The 22,443-nt window shown below is 40.1% G+C and overlaps 1 protein-coding gene across 1 annotated transcript in view; it reads left to right on the top strand.

The window, feature by feature from the left end:
• Window positions 1–4,194: 4,194 nt before the first annotated feature.
• Window positions 4,195–22,443, top strand: part of LOC100867214 (uncharacterized) — a 165,244-nt gene continuing 146,995 nt past the window's right edge. Inside the window, exons 1-2 of the mRNA XM_086902468.1 lie at window positions 4,195–4,634; window positions 12,625–12,859. Coding sequence (XP_086758594.1) covers window positions 12,625–12,859 — 235 coding nt within the window. The 5' untranslated portion in view covers window positions 4,195–4,634. The remainder of the gene's footprint in view (window positions 4,635–12,624; window positions 12,860–22,443) is intronic.

Raw genomic sequence — 22,443 nt, 5'->3', positions numbered from 1 at the left:
TCCTTTGATGTACCGCTTCCAGAGCTTTTCGCTGTTGAAATATTCAGACTATCGATTTGTTAACTGATAATATACTTGTTTGCCAACCGATCGTAAATTATTATCGCGAACAGCAGTGTGCACGCGACATTAGATAAAGAAATCTATCGATCTTCGTTATAACACTTTGAATTTATCTTTATGTAAGAATAAACTAAAAATTTTCCATCCAATATAAATATCTATCTATTTAGATAAAAAAATAAAGATCAGGAAGTGATATTCTGTAATTTTTTCAGATCAATCCTTGGCCAAGCTTCCTTTCCATTCGAGTACAATGTACAACTCCTTGGTGAAAATTGTACGCAGTTTTATATCCATAAGGCAAGTGTTCGACAAATACAAGGTAAAACGTTTTAATTCGCACGTTCGACACGTTTAAAATAATTTATTCGTCGCGTGAAACGACGATACCAGTGTCGAAGATAAAGTTCTTGGATTTTTGCATTGATCCATCCCATGCGTATGAAGCACGAGAAAATGGAGATACGAATTGCAACGAATCGATCGTGGAGCGAGTCGCGTTATCGGTCCTTTTGATTACCCGATCGTCGAGTTTTCGAATATATCGTTTGGTTTCGGATAGGCTCATCTATCATTCCGGGCAACGGTACAACGGGCGCCTACGTAAAGGAGATACCCGGCTATGTCTCGAGTATGTATCGATAATTCATCGCGTGCCACGAGATACTCGTTCAAGATGAATTTCGTGCCTCGAAACCGATAATCCATCATTCGAACGGAATTCGATAAACCGCGTATATCGTCCAACCAGGTGATAAAGTTTCTCTTACACCCCAAGTAATCTGTCTACGAATGATCGTGCTCGATTTGCTTGATATTTCGCCTAGGAAATAGCCAGCCACGACAATAGTTAATAATTTTCGAAACAGACTTAAGGAAGATTTATCGCGATTAAAATGCTCCACGCATTCGATGGATATTGATTTTCGATAAACAGTACGAGAAACAATCGTGAAACGGCGAAAAATGCAAATATGGATATGGAGAAATACGTAGAAAACTCTTTCTCATCTTTCTTTCCTATTGAATGTATCCTATAATTTAATTAGATTTCATTAATGTCGTAAAATCGATATTTTCTTAGCACGATGCAGATAAATATATGGGAAAAGACAGAAATTCTGTATTCTCGAGATATTATCGCGGTGTATTCGAAAGAGAGTAGCAATTTAATCCATTAGGATCGGCGGTAGTTAAGTTAGATTCGAAGAAACGGAACGCGTAAGTAATCGTTCCTCGATTAAATCGTTCCAAGTCTGGAATGGGTTTATATTCAGTGTCGTTGCGTTTAATTGCACGCGCAGATTGCAACGAAAACTAGACAGTTTTGTAAATAATTGGAGAGCAAGCGGTGCAGTTCGATGGGGAGAGGCAGAGTCTGGTTGCTTAAATAATTATATTTCCCCGGATCTCGTTAGTACTTATGTTTCGCGACTATTCTCCCGCATTACCATTTTCGAAATTACCGAAGAGCCGGGATTGTTGCCTCGAAATCTTGTTTACTTTCACGCAACAAGCTTTAAAGCGAATGATCCACTTGTTCTAACTCTTTGCTTTTTCAGATCCTACTCGTTGAACGGTGTATATTCGAAGGAAAGAAAGAGGATCGAGACTTTCGAAGTAAGTATAAATACCGATTTAAATCTTTGTCCCACGGTTTGAATAAAGAACAAGAGGAACAAAGGGTTTGATCGATGAAAGGCGCGAATGAAGCGCTTTGTCGAGAATACGTTCGAGAGTGAAACTTTTTCGAGAATATTTTCTCGCGAAATGGACATTGTGTTGGGAGTGAAGGAAATTAGTCACCCTCGACTGTAGTGTATTCATTTGTAAAAAAAAAGTTTTCGAAAGTTTTATACATCCTTAAAGTAAAGCTAATATATTTGGAGATAAATTTTTCATGAGTTGTTCTCGAAAAGCCATTTGTTACCAGCGAGAATACTCTCGTCGAGAATGAAAGTCACTGTTCGACACCCATTTTTAACGGAATGTCGATTTGTGAAAAATTTTTCTCGAGAGAGGTTCGTTCACTTTCGAATGTATTCGCACCTTAACGTCGGTAGGGTGGAAACGAAATCTCGTCCGAATCTTTTTTTTTTCGTTGTAGTTCACAAATTATTGAGGCATTTTTACACAGGTAAGGACATCAATTCCCATCACCTGCATTGCGCATCCAGTTTCGCCGTGTGCACTTCTATACGGATGTATGGGACGTCCCACGTGCTTGGACAGGATACAAACACGGATCCAAGAGCAATGACATGCACTCATGGTACCGCATGAAATATTCCATTGGCCCAGCTACGTGATATTCGCAGACGCACGGAATATTCCTTTGTATCTTTGTCTACAGGTGACAGCGGCTAAAGTGCACTTTTCTCCAAGCGACGAATGAAAAATGAGAGGACCAGTGGATGGATAACGGGGAAGAAACGGTCAGACACGCGATTCGTGGATACATACAAGTTTTTCCTGGGCAAAAGAAAAGAATTAATGAGACTGGGTGGAATGGTTGATTCTTATAAAAATAAAAAAAAAGGAAGAGAAAGAAAGAAGAAGGAGAGTTAGAGAGAGAGAGAGAGAGAGAGAGAGAGAGAGAGAGAGAGAGAGAGAGAGAGAGAAAGAGGGAAAAGAAAAAAAGAGAACTGATACAAGGGAAAAGAAAAGTATCGCGAGAATGAAAGTTTCTCTTCCAACTGGGCAAGTGTATCTTCACGGTCTAAAGTCGCGTGAATCGTTCGTCGGTTTTTTCCCCCTTTCTCTTCTTTTCGTAGTAAAGAGGGATGGCAAGCGTTAACTTCATAATATAAATTTTCTTTCCATCCAAACAACACAAATGGATAAAATCGAAGAAAGCGGAACAAATATCGCGAAGTTTTGCGAAAATATTTTCACGATATTGATGTTTCTTTTGTAAAAGAATCTATTTTTATTTTCATTCCCTGTATATATTATTTGCATATTTAATTTTTTATTACGTGGAAGTATAAGAAGTAGTTTTGCGATCAGTTATAAAACAGTAAATTGATTCCCGGAATGACTCGATCGTTAGAATGAAACCTTATCATCGATTGCTATCACGAAACCCTCGCAAATCAAGATTACGTGAGCTGTGTCGTTCTCGCCTTAACCTCGTTTCTCTTAACTTCTTGCCACTCATCTATGTCAAATCAGGTAATTTCAGTTAAGTGGTTTTGTGAAAAACGTTCGAAACAAACCGGTATTTCGTTAAACAACACTGCTTTACGTTATCCCATAATTTCTGTCAAGTCGAGCAGAAGAAACGAAACCTTCGTTAATTTAACACTCTTCTTTTTCTGTCCGTGTCAATTTCTGTTCCGTTTTTCTTCCACTTGAATTGAATTTGTGGTTTATTCTTAAATGAGAATATACCTATAAACAGAATATCTTTTACAACTACACTAATTTTATTTCATACTAAAAGTTACAAAACAAAATTAACACAAAACTACAATAATTTAACAATAATGAATAATAATTTTTATGTGTTGAAAGTTAAATTATAATAAATTAGTTAGAAAAAAAGAAGAAAAAATATTAATTAAATAATTAATGTAACATTAATTTTATTATATTTAGAGTTTGTTAAATTACGACTAGTGTAAAGTAGTAAATTAAACAATGTATGCTTGAATTGAAAATAGAAAACAACACAACAGCGTTAATTATGGGTTGGATGGCAACTAGTATTATAATTGTGTCGAGAAAATTACACTCTCAAATGTACTGGCGCGTCGTTATAGAAACATTTACAATTACCGCAGACAGAGCTGCAATTTCATTCTGCATACTCTATTCGTATTCTCTCTGTACACGTTTGTCCTCATAAACCGAGCAAAGAAAAACAGGCATCTTTTATGCAATGATATAAATCGTTAATGCAGCCATTGTGCTTTTTATTAAAAATAAAAATAGTAGTGTATTATTTATCTGCATGCTTTTTGTCGTGTTAAGTTTCAACTGTGACCACGGTGCGTGCGTCGCTTTGAATAGACCAATGACGGAGTACGGCGCGAACGCATCGACCAATAGGAGCGGCGGACAGTAAATGAGCAGCTACGCGGCGCACGGTCGGGACGCCGAGTGGCGCGCTGCTCGCAGTACCGCGACAACCCTCGAGCTAAAAGCATCGTGTCGATGCTGTCGGTGACCCGTGCGTGAATCGTGTCGTGAAACGTGAGAACCTCCTTCCCCTTTTCGTTCTCGTGATCCGACCAAATTCGTACGCAGTGCTGTGGCAGTGCGTCGTTCCTTTTTATCTTACACTGTCTCTCTCTCTCCACCTTTCGTTGTCGCACGTCGAAAACTTGCGTGAAATTGCGGTAGACGCTCGCGCCATTACGTGTCCCCCCGTACCTCGTTCGTTCTTCGGCGAAAACAATTGTATTTACGGTTATTCTTTACGAATTTTGAGCACGAGTTATTCTCGCGATGTCTGTGAGTGATATGTGAGTTGTGTTCTCGTCGTTCTTCCCGACTGACACTGTTCATCCTTCTCGGAGGGAGGGAAAGAGTGACAAGCCGAATAAACATCAAGCATCGCGAATAAGGTAAGACTTTTTAAGTGATATCATAATACGTTTATTAATCTTAATAAACGTAATAATTATCATAGCATGATTATATTTGACTGATTTTTACTTGCGTTCGAAAAATTGCGTCGTAAAAATATATCGCGAATGATGCTATAGAATATACAATGGCGTATAATACACATACATATACGTACATAATACGCGTTTCGAATTGTTTTCTATATGGGTTGTTGACATCCAACTCGTTCGATTTAGTTTTCCAAGAATTTTCGTCGGGTGGGGCATTTGTTTTCGAACGTATATATACATTCTGCGTTTCTCGTTTTGTTTTCTTGTTTTTCTTTTTCTATTGCGTCTTGTTTCCCATAATACATTTGCTGCGTAATATCGAATTACTTCGTACAATAATCATGTTTAATGGAGATTATGCGATTGAAAAATCGTTATTTTCTTTTATGATTGGCAATTTTTTTAATCTTTTTCAACCACAAACAAAATATAGTTTTTTTTTTTTCGTTCTGTTATACAGAAGCTTTATGTAACAGTAGTTTTTGCTCGTAACAAAGTCTCGATTTGTACGAGAAAATCGAAAGTAACCAACTTCAGAGAAAAGAGACTATTCATAACGAATAATATTATTAGGTGAAACACAAGCAAATGCCGGAAATACACGGTATGCTATTCTGCGGTAGATTTGTGGATTTGTTACCGGAGGTTTGTAACCTGAAACAATTACACTCCAATTGGATCGTCCCATGTTATGCCTCTGTCAATAGATTGTATAGTTAGACTGTTTAGGTCGTTATCGTCATGTATGAAGCATATGTATTCGTTTCAAAATTCGAAAATTTGAACGAACATTGTATAGTTTTAAAAAAAGTTAACGATATAACGATAGTTTCACTTACAATTTTCAATTTTTTTCTCTCGTAATTGGTCGGTAGTCTAACTTAATAACTTTTTTCCATTTTCGAGTGTTCGAAGAGCGAAAGTTTGTTTTCGCAATAATTTTCATGCTGATGGAAGCGTAATTGCCCCAGTTTTCGGTCCTTTTATGTGTTCCAGTGGTTGAATATATGACAATGTCGCGAAACATTTTTCGATTGAGTGCATTGAAAAATGAATTTGATTGTCGATGGTGCGCTCTTTATACGATTACCTAGCTTTCGTGCTTCGAAAAAGATATAGGTTAGAATGGTTGTCGTTGTGTCGACATATGCAAAATAAGCTAAGAATTTGATGGAAAAGGAAAAAAGGTTATTAATAAAACGGGAAAACTTTGAAATCGTTAATCGCAAATCATTAATCTTTTCGAACACATCGATCATTTTATCGACCGAACATTATAGTGTATTTATAATTTCAATTCAACGTTGTTCACCAATCAAATCATCCATCTCGATTTTTCAGAAATATTACAGGATTTGATTTCATATTAACATGCTTATTAATCGATTCTCAATCAATTATTTCCTACTAGAAATTATGTGTATATCCATCAAAGTGTAATGTTGCGCTTCTCATTACCATTTCTCCATTTAATTATCGAGAATGTATTAATTAATTGTTATTATCGTTAATTCTTTCACCTCTCCTCCCACGATTATTCGTTCATCGTGTCTTTCATATACCAGATAATAATATTATGAAAGATATCTTTATACATATAATTAATCGCTATCGTTGTTCCTTTTATTATTTTTACAACAATTGTGGATCAATACTCAAACGTCATTTCTCGATGAACGGAGGATGGAATCATGATATAGAAGTTGGAATAGATAAAAGTAAAAGGGTATCGAGGATGGATTTTATGGAAAGTTAACGACTTTTCGAAAGGAATAGGGATACAAGTTTCACTTATACCCCGTGTACTTTTAAAACACGGCTTCTTCGGGCTGAAAGTGGTCGAAATTTGTTCGGTTCACCGGTCCATATCGCGAACCGAACTTTTGTAACGGATTCTAAGGATGAAGTACTCGAGGAATCCGATTGAAATTGAATATCCAGGGTGCAGGAACTTCTTGCTTCCCGCACTCTCGTCGACATTTCACTTTATTATTGCTTCGACTGTATTGGTGAACAAGAAAGGGGGGTGGTTATTCTCGTTGTAAATCTTGTTTCGAGCAGTGGATCTAACCGAAAAACTTTTTCGGCCTTCTTATTCAAACGTTATTTAAACATAGGCAGAAATCTCGTTTCTTCGAGTCTAGGATAGGAAAGAACTAGCATCAAAATTGTTTCTTTCTACGAATTTCTTCCAAATTCATTTGTCACTAGAAGAGTTTCGAGATAAAAGCCGAGTAAATTTTCAGAGATATTTGTAAGATACGAGTGGCTGATAAATATTTTACAAATTACTTTCTTATCGGTTATGGAAAATAGAATTTGTATGTATTTCATTTTGTAATTACTCGATTATTTAAATCACATGAGATTTCTTATACAATGAAATTGATACGAAAATATAAATGAATAAATTTAAAAAAAAAAGATATTTGTATTTTCTCTCTTTGTTTCTGTTTCCGATTATCTCGACAAATTAATTAAATCGTTAACAAAAAAAAAAAAGAACTTTTATATCCAAATTCATTATAAAAAATTAAACAATATAACACGATAATTGTATCAATTATACGTCCGTTAAAAATCTCATCGAAATTAATTAATGCAGAAAAAAGAAAGCATAAAAATCTATACACTTTAAATGGTATGATCGAACACGTTTTATACCAGGATTCGTACATTTATTTTTTCCCCGATTTCTCGAGATTTATTAACATTTTCACTTTTAACGTGACGATTCTCCGAGGCACGGAGTATAAATCAACAACAATACCGCGAAAGCTTGCGGTCGTGCACGTGAAATACTGTCCCCGAAAACCGTACGAATGCACATTCTCTCGATCGTTTTATGACCGACAGAATGGTGCCAGAATTTTTCGTTTTATTCGCCAGTAGAGAGAAGCACCGACGTACCGGATGTCCGGGCGCATGCAGAGTCGCGCGTTGCCCTGGATGGAACATCGGTGAACTACTACGTTTAAATTTATGTAAAATCTCCTCGCGGCCCGACACAGACAGAGAGAAAGGAGAGGAGAGGAGAGAGAGAGAGAGAGAGAGAGAGAGAGAGAGAGAGAGAGAGAGAGAGAAGCTGCGCTGACGGTGCTGCTTTTCATTATTTACGAGCCAACAAGTAATCGCGTTCACGACAACTTGTTGCTTACTAGAAAACTCTGAACTTGGCGGTGGTGGGAGCATCGGTTCGTTTGTTCGCCAAAGATAATCGCGTGGCGAGCACGCGAACTCTTTTCTACTCGATTCCAGCGATTAACCGGGGGATTAGTTTTCGATTACACGCCGGGGAACCATTTCCGCGACCGATACTCAGGGAAAAAGAATTCCTTCTACCTGTTATTGGATTGGTAATTTGATCTTATTTTGTTTCGAACGGGGATTTTTGGTGGATTTAAAAAAAAAAAAAAAAAAGAAAAAGGCTCTTTTTAAATTTTTCCATTTGAGAATTTAATTTTGGAGAATTGGGAGCAAAGTGTTATACTTTATTATTGGAGTAATTTTTTGAATTATTTCACTTTTACTCTGTCCAGAATTCGGATTATAGGTGTAAAGTGAGAGTTTGTGTCTGTGAGAATTTAATTTTGGAGAGAGTATCGGTGATAATTTATTATTGGAATAGTTTTGTTTCAGAATTCTTTTTGAAGAATTTCTATATCGATCAATATATAATTCTTCAATATAAAATATCTTTAGGATCATTAGTTAGAAGCAGTGGAACAAAATTTCTTTCGTTACTTTTCAAAATTTCACAAACATTGTTGCGATGAAAACATTGTTGCAGAAATATCTGAAAATCTTTGGTAAACGGATAGGATCTCGGAGAGATGAATTAACGGGAAAATGCTCGATGATAAATTCGTGGCGTTAAACTGTTTTCGTTCCACGGATTTTTCGGCTACCCCTCCCTGATCTCGGATGTAAGTTAAGGGTCAGAAATTGGGTCAACTATGCCGAGAGACAAACGGCCCGACACGTAAGCGAAATCCGGTTTTCTCATCGAGCAACGTTTACGTTGCGAGGTATTTTAGCGCGAGAGGGTAATGAAACGCAATGAAATGTGACGAAAAAATACGAGGGAAAAGAAAGGCGAGGGTGGAAAGAGTGGAAGATAGAAAGAGAGAGAGAGAGAGATAGGAGATGGTTTTCGGTTAGACGATTATCTTTCTCTCTCTTTGTCTTCCATCTCTATCTCTCTGGCTCTTTGTCTTCGCCTCTCTTTCTGGCACGTGTTCACAGCCAGAGAGAAAATCTAACTGTTTCACGACGGTAAACGATATACGACTTTGCCGGTGAAATAACGTGCTCGCGCCTTTGTCTATTCTCGTCTGAAAATGTTCCCCAAATTTAGGAATAGTGGAGTGGAACTTGTTCACTTCGTGGATTTGGAGAGAAGAAATAGATCGAAAATTTTTTGTTTCGATTTCGACGAAGGATTATTCTCGTTCAGTTTATTCAATTGTCAGAATTAATGCGCGTTTAATTTCAAAAATTCTTTTTATCGTGGAATTAATGTACGTCAGTTTTATTATTTTTTTTATCAATCTGCTTTGATTCTGATATATATATAATTACAAAATATTTACGAATAATTCGCAATTAATATTTTTCAATCGGTTTAGAGTTTAGAGCTTAACGTTCTCGATTAACGTTGGATGGCTAATTTCATCAATTTTCCCGTCAGTTAATCTTCATGTTTCTTTTTTTCAATCAAATTAACCATCAATACCACGAATCCAATATTCTATTTAAATCCATATTTCCTCTTTATCGAACGAAAAAAAAAAAAAAAAAAAACTTTATATTTCGCGAAAAGGGCTCATTTTTAATCAGCGAGATTAAAGATCGTGTAACGATTAACCGTTGATTTTATCGGAATAATCAAATTTTTTCCACTATAATATTTTCAATTTGCATCCCAATAAAACGAGCTTCATCATCATTTTCATTTGCCGGATAATTAACGCTCATCGAATATTTTTAAAATCGATTCCGCTCGATATTCAACTTATATTTTCTTTTTCACGATTTTTACAATTTTAAAATTACTCCCTGTACCGAGAAGGAGAGCCGATATATTTTATTCGAGCTCTCCTTCCAACTCTGTCACAGTGTAAACAGCGAGTAAAAAGTTTCCCTGTAAAAACTGCCCCCCTCTTCCCTCAGCATCTGATCTGGACGACATCATCGAAGATCGCACCAGTTTTATTTTAGTTTCTTGGCAGGTAGAAAGTAATTAACGAGTTTCCTCTGATTTGGCAACCGGTTGCGGGGAGAACGCATCAACTTTCGGATGTACGCGGTTCGTTAACGAGTTGTGTTAATACGCCAGCCGCTCGGTTACTCGGCTTATTTGTATTTGCGAAGCGAATTAACACGCCAGCCAACTCGTTCCCAACTTTTGCCGGTCCGCACGGATAAAAAGATTCCCGTTTTCGAAATCGAGGCTCGGAAAATTGCAATTCTTTTAATCTCCGTTTTCCACGCAGAATATTTTTTTCGATTGTTTCGACGATCGATCGATTCGGTATTGATTCGTATTATTTTATTGTTTTATCGTTTGATCGCGTTACAAACTTTTCTCGGTTATTTTCTAAGTAAAGTAAAGAGAGAAGATTGCTCTCTCGAGAATCTCTCCCTCGTTGAGTAGAATTACTCTCGAGAGTAGAGTTGCTTTCGAGAGGATTATGTTTTGGGGAGAATATAGAGTTGCATCGCACGAGCTATATCGCATTGCGGAATATCTGGCCCGTGATTACAAAACGGATATAAATGTTGTATTATGGGATACAGTGTGGTTTATCCTTGGTTTGGATTAGTTGACTTTTGAAGAGAACTCGGAGCATTCTGATATCGGGGTTGAAATTCCGCCTGGCCTTACCGCCACGTTATTTAATCGCCAGTTGTTTACGAAGCTTAAATAACGTATCCTATCGTACGAGATTGAAAAAGTTTCGCGAGTGGTGCGCAAACAACACACAGACGTATGCCTTTTTTCTTTTTTTTTTCAATATGTAATTAATCGAAACGCTCTATCGTATATACCGTAGACGAATCGTGACGATAATGAACCTGGCGAATACACTGGCATCGTTTCAAAAATCATTTACCTTGTCTTCGTGAAGAATTTTCTTCGCACGTGTAAAAGGAAATGTGGTGTGATTATTTACCCCGCACAGTTTCGAAAATTTTAAATATTTCCTCGAAATTTTAGGAACGCGATTGAAATTCGGCGAACCTTCCTTCCCTCCCTCGTTGCAAATTTCACTGCAAATTTTCACTTTGGCGAACATTCTGTTTCTGACACTGCGTTTCGAATATTTTATCGCGATATCGGCGGATCGACCGGTCAAATTCTCGCTTTGCCATTTCTCGAAAAAGGAATTATGCGGGGGATACTTTTTAATCGGTGGGATAATTCGTTTTTTCATTAACTTGGAACCACGCAGTTGAGGTAAATACGCGTGGAACAACGATGGACACGCGTAAACGATGCCTCTTTCAATGGAATTACATGGATATTCATCTGAGTACGAACGAAATTCGTAAAAATAATCGAGAAGCGAGTAAACAAAATACAGCGAGTACAAAATTTATTATTGCATCGAGGAAATTATAGAATTATTTTGAAATATAAATACAACGATGAAATGACGAAACAAAAGTAAAAATATTTAAGAAAAACTTCCACACAACTTATCACATTTTCTCTATTCCAAATCCTTTTATCAAAGACTTCTCTCCACAACGAGCGAGCAAAGGACGAATTCTCCATTACAAATTGCAAAGGGGATAAATTTGGAAAGTCGCAAGATTAATTAATGGAAAAGTCTGGATGTATTTATGAAGGGGGAGGGGGTTGATTCGACGGGGTGGAAAATCGCACGAAGGCGACGCGAGCGTGAAATTTGGACGAGTGGCGACGTAGGCGTGGAACGATCGGAAGCGATTCGAATGCGATTTGAATTTTGAGTACACTCGCGAATCTGCATATGTAAACACCGCTGCATACCGAGCAGCGATACGATCTGCGCGTACGTGCAATCATCCCGCCTATACAACGCGTGTCTCGTTTATTCGACGAGACGATTCCACCAGAATCTTCATTATTAAACCAAAAAAAAAAAAAAAAAAGAAAGAAAAAGCGATTCTCCGCGTTGTCACGCGCCTCTCTGACACTCGTGCAACGGTCGATTTCTGGTTTCCCGCTCAACCAGCCTTTTCAACCCCCTCCCCTTTCGTTGCCACCATGAATTTTCGAACGGCTTTATTGCGCGAACCAGTCTCATTGTGCGCTCTCGATTCGATATATATTGTAATTAGGAGTGAAACAAGCTTTCGTAATTATTATTTGTTATCGGTTAATGACGGATGAAACGGTTGGGCCGCGTTGGGAGCTGCGTTTTGTTTGCTTTTGGAATAATAAAGAATGGCCGGTAATGAGGTTGCGGAATAGATGGGGCGCGATCGAAACACCATGCGAATTCGGAGAGCCGTGCTACAAGTTCCGTGGACAATTCGTTCGATACGGTGTAATTGCGACTCGTATTGCGGAGGCATCGATCGATGGAAGGAGGCTACGTTCGAGGGAGAGGCTTTAGAGACGTGTGAAATTTAGCATCATTCGTTCGAGCTTTATGTTAGCGCCATTTCGCGTAGTTTCGTGCTGCTTGCTTTGCGGCAATAATCGTGTAATTATATCGTTCAATTATTAAATAGCTGGAATATTTTCACTCTTTTCGCTATCGCTCGATCGATCGGTCGAGTGAATTTATTTACAAAAATTATATTATTATCATCTTTGCGATCGTCGAAAATTTTATTTCAAATGTATTTTGTTTCTGGAAGGATTCCAGATTACTTGTTCCACATTTTTCTTTTTTATATCACATTTTCACTGTCAATCACACAATCGTCAATGATTTTTCAGATGCTTCGCGGGACGTGGTCGCAGTGGTCGACGCTGCTGTTGTTGTTGCTGGGTACGCGGCTACTCTTCGTGGTCGCTCAATGCGGATCGTTCGCTCAGGATAGACAGGAGAAAGAGGACAAACAGGATAAGCTGGCGCTATACAAAGTCACTTTAAGGACTTACTGGTCGAGGGCGCGATTTCCACGACATTATCCGGAATGGAAGCCACCGGCCCAGTTCGGCAAGCTGATCGGTGAGTCTTTAAACGATATTTGAAATAAATCAACCCCCGCGTTTTCAACAACTGGATGTGTGTGTTATTAGCTCCATAAATATTCGATACTTTGGTTATTCTTAACGAAACTCGGATATATTTTATTTCACAAACTTTTTCCTCGAAAGTTTCGTACGTTCTATAAGGAGATTGACGATGAAATTAGGTGGAGGTGTAATTGAAAAAGAGAATATAACCAATGAAATCGTAATCTAAAAATAGAATAGGTATATAGAGATGGAATTGATGGAATGGAAAAATAAAAAGAGAGGAATCGAAAGGAATAGAATTGAAGGGAGTTGGAAAGGGGATATAGAGTAGGAAGGATGTAATTGAAGAGAGATGGAATTGATAGTGTTCAGGAATTGAGGGAAGTGTGATCGAGAGAGAAGTGAGATCGATATAACAAATGAGATCGAAAAGGGGGAGGAATCAAGATGAATCGAAGGGAATTGTAATTGAAAAGAAGTGTAATCGAGGGAGGTGATAAAAAGGAAATCTCGAGTCTATCGTCGAATATTATTCTTAGATTTTAATTAATTAACGAGGGAAGATACAAGGATGCGAAAGTTTCTCTCGTATTATTCGAGGCGGAAAATTTCGAATCGTTTCGACAGTTGAGATCTCGATGCGGAAATTCGCCCGATTTCGATGATCGGCCAGCACTTATTTCCGAGGCTCGGCGCATTTCGAGCAACGTCAGCCAACGGAACACGCCATTTCCTAGGTTTATTCTCTTCGACCTCCTTTCCCAGCCGGCGTGAGAAACGATAATTGGAGAAGTTGGAAATTATCGGACGTCGACGCGTACGTCGTCGTTTCCGCTCCCTGCCGTTTCCAACAGAGTTTTCCTTCCCTCCAATGATATACTCCCGTGGTAACAATACCACGCGACGTACGACATTTATTTTATTATCTTCTACAGAATCTTCTACAGAAAGATTTTTTTTTTTTCTTCATTAAAAATCCCTCGATAAACAACTATACTTTTCGCCTTCACAAATTTTACTTTCACGTTTAAACAAAGGTTTAAACTCCTTATATTACAAAATTCAACGAGATTGTTTCGATTCGCCCGTCGAAAAAAATAAATTTCGCGAGTCTCCACGAGCAAGTGAAATATTTCGGATGTTAATGCGAGGCTGGGAACAGGTGTCGCGGCTCTATAAATTCTCCCCTCTCTCTCGTAACTCCAGTGCCGTTTTGCACTTTCGATTCGCGACCACCACACAGCGTAATCGAAGCTGTAATCGAGAGAGAGAGAGAGAGAGAGAGAGGGAGCGTAATCGAGAGGAGGTTTGTAATCAAAGGGGGAGGAGAGGTAATAGAGGTAATCGCAGGGGGTGTAATTGAAGAGAGATTGGAATCGAGGGAAGTGTAATCGAGAAAGGGAGGGGAGGGGAAATGGAATTGAAAGGGAATTGTGTGATCGAGAAATGGGGATCGAAGGGATTGGAATCGAGAGGAGAGTGGAATTGAAGGGCCGTGATCGGAGAAAGTGCGATCGAAGATAAGAATGGAATCGAAAGGGGAGTGTAATCGAGTCGGAGGGGAGTATAATCTGGAAGGGAGCGAAATCAAAGGAAACCGAAATCTAAAAGAAACGGACTCGACTCCCCTCGGGGGAGGGGAGGAGGATAAATCCGCGAAGAAATCCCCTCCCCGCGAAGAGAATACGTCAAATTCGAATTAGAAAGGTACGGCGGCGCTCGTCGAAATTCAATTTCGCTTTAAAGGTGTGCTCCTCGCATTCTCGTCCGTGAGTTCAAACATCTACTTCGAACACGAGAGCAGGGAGGGGAGGGCGAAGAAAAGAGGAAAGAGAGGAAAAGGTGGATATACGCGGGGAATGCGAATGCGCGGCATTTCCGCCCGGTTGACGGCCGTTTTGTTTTACGCTCAACGAAAGAATTCGTGAATCGTTAGAGCGACTCGACGCTGCGAGCGACTCCCGCTACGCCTCGTGGAAAAGCTGCCTCGTGCCATCCGCCGAATTTTCCAAACCCGCGTTCGTTAAGCCGGCTTTCCCCTTCATTTTTCCACCGCGAAAAAACTCGACCGGCCACGCGACCCTGCGCTTTAGCCTTTTTATTTTTTTTTTCACACGGTTGACCACCGCGTAACGTGGTTAAGAACCGCGTATTCCGTCTCTTGTGTAACTGGGTGCAAAAATCTGCCAACCATATTTTCCGTATTTTTTTCGTCTACTCGCTTCCCATATGCTGTACTCTCTTTCGTATGTAATCCAATAGAAACTTCGTCATACTTCGTCATCACGCGAATATTTTTTCCAATTTTTTGTTGTTAATTTTTCTTGTTAATTAATACAACATACGATTTGTTATATTCTTATGCGGTTCTTCTTCCTTTAGTTTCGCTATTTCTTTTCTCTCTCTCTCTCTCTCTCTCTTTCTATCGAGCACAACGCAACAAGAAAGAATACTCGAAAGATCACTCGATAAATAAGAATTTTGCCCTGATACGTACACGAATATTAAGCGTTATTAAGCGTATTTTAAGCTGGCACGAAGGATTTATTTTCACGCTCCGCGAACCAAGTAAGATGACGTGTTTCCCGTGATACACGTAGACACGTGGCGCATTGTCTTGACAAGGATGCGGTCTAACCGCGAACTATTCGGTGACTAGTCGGTGACTGCTGTTTCCCCACTCCAACCTAACGCGCTAACGATCTAAAATTTCCCTATATTCCTGTACCCGTATTCTCGAATTACCCAATTAAAATAAACCGTTCGTAGGTTAGGAAGTGGGTCGCGTCCCCTCGTTCCCTGGAAAAGAAAGCGTAGAATGGAGAGTGCGAAATACACGGTCGCCGATAAACATTAAACGTTTCGAGAAAAAAGGAAAAAGAAAAAAAAAATAAGGAGAAAGGGGAATGGAACACGGCTACAAAACGTAATCGAAAATCCTTTACGACGATTCGTCGTGCTATCAGACCAGTTCCAGATATCGGGAGAGAAAGAAAGAGGACGACGATTTTCTCTTCCTCTCTCTCTCTCTCTCTCTCTCTCTCTCTCTGCTATTCCGCAGGATCTCGTCGAGAAAACGTTTCCAGGATATAACCTGCGTATATACAGAGACGAACGGGCACGTTCGATCGTTAACAGCCGACTAATGGAATGGAATTCGCATCGAGATCGTCGCTTCCATCCCTGGATCTTCTTCTCTACCCTCGCAATGAGGTGGAGCGAGGGTTGCTCTTTTCTTTCTCCCTCCTTTTCTCTCTCTCTCTCTCTCTCTCTCTCTCTCTCTCTTTTCGTCACCCGAGAAATCGTAAAATCGGCACCAACGCTCGCGTTGTTTTCCTCTCTTGCAATCTCTGGTCCGCCAGACTTAATTCGACTTCTCCTCTTTTTTTCTCTCCCGCTCTTTTTCTCGCCTTTCCTCCATCGGTTTTTACCCCACGTTTCATCCCTCGTTCGCTACGTATTTTCTCCTGCAATTTTATCCCGTTTCTTCCTTTTCTTCCACACCTTTGGAAAAAGGTCCCTCGTACGACAGTGTTTCCACAGTGTCGCGATAAGAAGGGCGTTAGTGCGTGGGATCTAATAATACCGTTTTGGGATCGAAATATCGACGGTCACGTAGATCGTCCTCCCCCCTCGTATCTTTCTCGATATCGTCTCGGCTTTTTAGACGAAGGTTTTAACACTGATAGTGATTTCTATCCACGCGAATTTCCTCAGAGGAGTGAACTAGTTACAGGAAATTAATAAAACCGTCTTCCGGATTCGTGGTCAACGTTTATTTAATCAAAATCGTTCGATAACCACGAGTTTTGAAAATAATCTCATATATACCGGTTGTACACCGTCGATATCGATGTAGAAAATTTCCGTTCTGGCAATCGATAGCGTTTAGATGAATGGGCAAGAAATATTTGTATAATTTTCGAGATGGATCGGGTTTAGAAATGTGTTCGCGCTTTAAATTTACGAGTGATTTGAGCGTAAAGCTCGTGAAATTTATTTCTCGCTTGTGCGTGTGTATATATATATAAAATACGTAAATTAATAATCACGATACTTTCAAAAGCTTTTTCTTTTCATCAAAATTCTAATATTCAAAAATGGCAATTACTTTGTACGTCGGAACAGCAATTTTCAAGAGTTCCGATATCTGAAATATTATTATTAAAAAATCAAACGTGTCTCCGTTTAATTAATAATTAATTTTCGCGCATCCCCCTCCCTTCCCTTTCTCGTGTCGCGAAAAGGCTGATCGCTGGGGTTTTGTTTCGAACGGATGCTTTGACGGTGGCCGCCGCCATCGCTTAGACGAAAAACAAAGAGGGAGGAGGAAGGTTCTAGAGTACCAAAGAGTTTTCTCTTCTGCGGACGTTCCAAGAGCCGCTTCTAATTATTCTTCTCTCGAGACACCCGCAGCGCGCGCGCGGTGTGTTCTCGTTATTTTTTCTCCTTCTTCTTCTTTTTTTTTTTTTTTTTTTTTTTTATTTATAGCCGGGGAGCGACGGTTTGGAGGTAACGCGAAGCGGAAGGACAGAGACGGAGGGAGATGAAGTCGAGTAGGGATGGAGAGAGAGGGGAATAGGAAAGGCAGAGAGCGAGTGGAGAGAGAGAGAGAGAGAGAGAGAGAGAGAGAGACTCGGGGGCGTGTGCCCGAGAGCGAAGGGGGCGTAGGTAAAGAGGAGAGGTATTTTTAGTCTGAACCGAGAGAGAGTCGAGGCTTCTCTCGTTTTGCTCCCGTTTTCTCCTCTCTTTCTCTCTCTCTCTCTCTCTTTTTCTCGTGTACACCAGCTGCGCTCGAATCGACGGTGAAAAGCAACAGAATCGGGAAAAAATGATGCACTTAGCGGCGCGTTTCGCGATGGTGATATATCCGTTTCATTGCTAGCTCGCCTCGTCCCTTCGTTTAATTTTCCCATCGTACGTGCCTGTAAAATATTTCGATCTAACGAACGCATCTGTTCTTCTTCCACCTTCTCTCCCTCCTCTCCCCCCTCCCCCTCTTTTGTTCCCAATCCTCTTTTTTATCGAGAAAATCGATCATGAATGGTATGTATATATACCCAGTGGCGAGGGAAAGGAATGCGAATAGGGAAATTCTTCTCTCTGATTCAATTGATTTTATGTATATATATATATGTATGTATGTATAGTATAATTAGCAGAAATATTCTGTGATGATATTGAAAGATTTAAAACAAGAATTGTGCAATAATTTAACCGAATAGCATCAAGAAACAAATTGTGGTGTGGTATCCCGATAAAGGGAAGGGAAGGATGTAGATTGTGATTAGCAAAGGATGGAAAGAAACGGAGAAGTGTATTCACGGAGTATTTCACGGATTTCATGGAGGCGGTCTGCCAAGGTACAGTCCGATTCTACTTGGTCCAATTGCCAGTTATTATAGCCACATTGGCCGGTCGGTTTCGAATCCTCGAGAGCTCCTCGAGAACCGGAAGCGCTAAACGCGTGACAAGTGACGTCGCGGGCGGGAAAAACATGGGAGGGCAATTTTTAGTCTACGAAATTCCATGCCTCTCTTCCTGTTTACTTACAGATTATATATACACTTTCCTTCGCAGATATTCCGAAGACGCGGTTTCAAAATAAACCTCGTATTTTTAATTAAGAGGTTGAGAGAGAGAGAGAGAGAGAGAGAGATTCATTCACGAAACGCACAGCTTTTCTTTTCTCATCTTTCATTTTTTTTTCATTATAGTAGAATTTTATCATCTTGCAAAATCACAAGTTTCGAAGCTCTTCTCCTCGATGTGTCACGCTCAATTATGATTCTCTTCCATTATTGTTCTCCTTTTTTTTTAAATGACGAAAAAGATTTTTCGACCATCTCCGCTCTGCGCTCTTGGTCACTCCTTTCCGGTGCGTGCGTCTACTAGAAGGTAAAAAAAAAAAAAAAAAAAAAAAAGAAAAAGAAAGAAAAACTCTCGTCGGTTTTCCAACGCAACCGGCCGTGGACGCGTTTATTAGGCCTCGTGGTTAATTAAAGCGAGCCGCGGCAGGGTCCTTGGAATTGAAATTCCAGGTAATATGAATACCAACCCGGGTGCCTCTCGTCGTCGGCTCGTATCAAAGCGCCAACATCTTTCCGGGAGCACCTAGCCGTGTTTCGTAATTGCGCTCGGCTTGTCCACTTCTTCTTCCTCCACCTTCCTCGCGTCCTCTTCTTACTTCTCTTCCTGGTTAACGAGCACCTGGCCGAAGTGATCCCTTCGGCCGAGCAATCATCCGAATGTCGATGATTTCGCGTTCTCCACCGCATTCGAGGATACCAAGACCAAGAATACTTAAACCTTTGGTATTTAATCGTCGAATCTCTGGAATCGTTTAATGAAGCTATTTATCTATACCCCTCCGTATCTCGAGAATTTGAACGTGATTTCTAATTTTCTTTGCGTTGTCGCCAGTACAACCTCTCTGCTCTCTCTATCTATAGTGAATTGTAGTTGGAATGTGATTAGTATGTATTGGAGTATTTGTCACTAGCTTGGACATTGACTGTCTAATATTAGCTTTTAAATCTTTTTTTCGAAATTAATTTCTGAATATCTTTGGATCGATACCACATCAATCCTCGCATTTTCACCGCGTGATAGCTTTTCTCTGTGCTTTCGAATCACGAATATGGGTATCGATTATAGGTTAGAAGGGTTGAAACGATGTAAGTCGAAGCACGATCTAATCGCACGCGGAACTCGTTGCAATATTTTTAGCCGATAATAAGGATCCCATCTGGCCCTCGTTCCCATCCATTTTAACGAGTCCCCGTAAACGTCGAGTGCATTAAACCCCGGCTCTTCTTGCGCGGGTCGGCTCGCTTTGCCACCGATTCATCTTTTTAGAGCATCTCGATCCACATCGTTTACGACGTGCCCGTTTCCCCACTCGCGACGCCTCGTTTCCTCGCCTTGGAAATTAACAAGCCATCGGTCCAGTTTGCCATCGAAAGAAATCTCGATGGGATATCTCTTAATTTCTTTTGCTGAATCGTGTATCCAGATTTAATTCGTCGATTTCCATCCAGAAAAGAATCGTTTCGAATAATCTATTGAATTTTGGGGAAGAGAAATGGACAAATATACGGAGTGTGTGCGTCCTTTTCCAAGAAAGAATTTGGAAAAGAGTTTTCCTCTTTTGCATAGTGATCAATATGCTGTTTTTTAATTTCGTTGTTGCAATTGCTTTTCCCTTCGACTTTCGGCGCCGCGTTCGAAAATATTGAAAAATGGCGGGGATGTGGTTGGATTGGCCGAGTAACTTCCTCGAAGAACGAGAGACCGAAATTGAAATTTGTTTACGCGTCCGGCTCCATCGATTCGCTTTGATTGCACGGCGTAAACACATTCGTCCTGCCGCGGCGAGATCCATCGATGGTGCCGCGAATAATTTGCGGCTGCGGTCGCGCCGCTGGTAAAGCGCTCGTTATTTTTCTAATCACCCCGTCAACGAGAGTTCCACGCGTGCTATGTGATCCGTGGAATTCCATGGAATTCTCGCAGAGAGAAAATTATGATGTATTATTTGACGATTAATCAAAGAACGGTGTTATAAATAATTAACAAAATCATTCTGCCCCTTGAATTTTTTCCAACATCCAATTTTAATATTATCCTTCTCTCTAATGCCACATTTTTACATTAATATTCCATGCAATATGTATTGGAATAACCGATCATTTTCTCTCGTTTCTGAAAACGACAAATAGAAAATTTAAGAGCAACCAATCTGACAGATCTCCTCGAAGACGTCTAATTTCCAGCTTGATCCGCGCGCCGGAACACGTTTGCTCTAAAATTAGCCGCGTTTTAGCTACGCGACACTCGGCCAAAGAACAAAACCCACCTCCCTCTAGACCTCTCCCTATATTTCCTCGAATATGGAGTTCCTCCGCTGTCATTATCGCGGACAAGCCTCGCAATGGTGTGCGAGGATGAGGAGGGATAGAGGCGAGTAAATAAATAGAAGAGTACAGGATGAACGAGAGAGAGAGAGAGAGAGAGAGGAGGAGAGTGAATAGAAGGGGAAGCTTTCTGTAGCAGATGTACTACTCGCGTACATTTGAAAACCATCCCCCATGGGGCTTTCGTTGATTTAATAAACGCGAGTCCTCAAGCTCACTGCTTTGACTATCCGCATTGTCTATCCTCTCTTATTTACCCTTCTTCTTTATGCACGCATCTCGCGTTCTTTCTTTAACCTATTTAATCTTTCTTTCTCGACTCCTCTGATCGCAGTTGCATTACACGCGAGATTTATTTCTTCTTAAGAGGACGAGCCCTCCTTACGCGCCAGTTGAACGCGCTTTAATCGGCGAGTGGAAAGTGGAACGATAGATAGATAGATAGGAAGAAATAATCGTCGACAGAAGAGGGGAGGCATGGAGAATTTCCATCGAAGTACAGTTTCCAGGATCTTTATGGTTGATCTTGCTCGTTCTTTTTTTGGGGGGAGGGGAAGATTTGATAATAAAAGTATTACGGAGGGGATGCTCGAGGAACAATAAAGGGGATGGAGGGAAGAAAGGAAAATCGCGATGGAAGGTCGGTCGGGCAGCAGCGGTGGAAAGCCACCAGCATCCCGTGGAATGTGTAATTTCGTAGATGTCCCGTGATTTTATAGAATTTGCCGCGCTTTACCCGCAAATCCGGATCCGTTTGTGAATTTCTGATACGCAGCGCGGGGTTCAAAGGTGAAAGAGCAACCGGTGTCAAACGCTAATTTCCTGTGAAATTATTCAAATACCTTTCTCCGTTCGACCATTCGATGGTCGTACCGCTTTCATTCGCCGCTCGTCGAGCTTCTCCATTCCCATTATAAGCTTTCGGTTAAAATGTTCTCCCCTTCTTGAACCTCCTCTTTGATCTATGCGGTATTCCGGATCTGAACGGGAACAAAAAATTTAAGAAAGGTTCTAGAGACGAAGGTTTGGTATGCTAATCTCTCTCTCTCTCTCTCTATCTTTGGAATGTTAGTATACCGATGTAACACTTTGTAGTAATTTTGTAGATTTTCAAAGATCAAACGGTATATCATATAAGGATATAAACACGGATAGAAACTTTTATTGTATAATGGAGAGAATTTGTTTCGACAAGAATTAAAAAATTTAATTTTTATTGAAAATTTTCGACGACAGGAAACGAATCGTACGAGTTTTGGCGACAAAAATATTGGATTTTTAGACGAATATATTCCACTTTGTAATAATTTAAAATAGTGGAAAGAGCGAAATTAAATTTTCTTCGTACTTGGCTCGAATAATTCCATAGACTCGAGACTCGTGATATATTCCCTCACGAAATTTTACACCGTGACCGATACCCGTTCGCGGTGGCGCAAAGCAGCGGACTATCAGTGACGATTTAACGGATAGACACAGATAGAATTTCGTATCGACGATTAACCGGGTTATCTGTCCGGCCGCGTAGCCTCTCGATTCGTTGATATCGACAGGATGGACAGGACGGACAGCGTTAAAAATTTTCCCCTCTGTTTTCCTCGTACACCCGTACACGCTCGCGCTGAAAAAGTAATTTGCCGGAGAGAGAAATAAAAAT

This window comes from Apis florea, unplaced genomic scaffold, assembly GCF_048593485.1.
Source record: "Apis florea isolate Af1SG1 unplaced genomic scaffold, ASM4859348v1 contig_2272_pilon, whole genome shotgun sequence".
Classification (NCBI taxonomy): domain Eukaryota; kingdom Metazoa; phylum Arthropoda; class Insecta; order Hymenoptera; family Apidae; genus Apis; species Apis florea.
The sequence above is the reverse complement of the archived record's forward strand: the minus strand, read 5'-3'. Positions and strand labels throughout refer to the sequence as shown.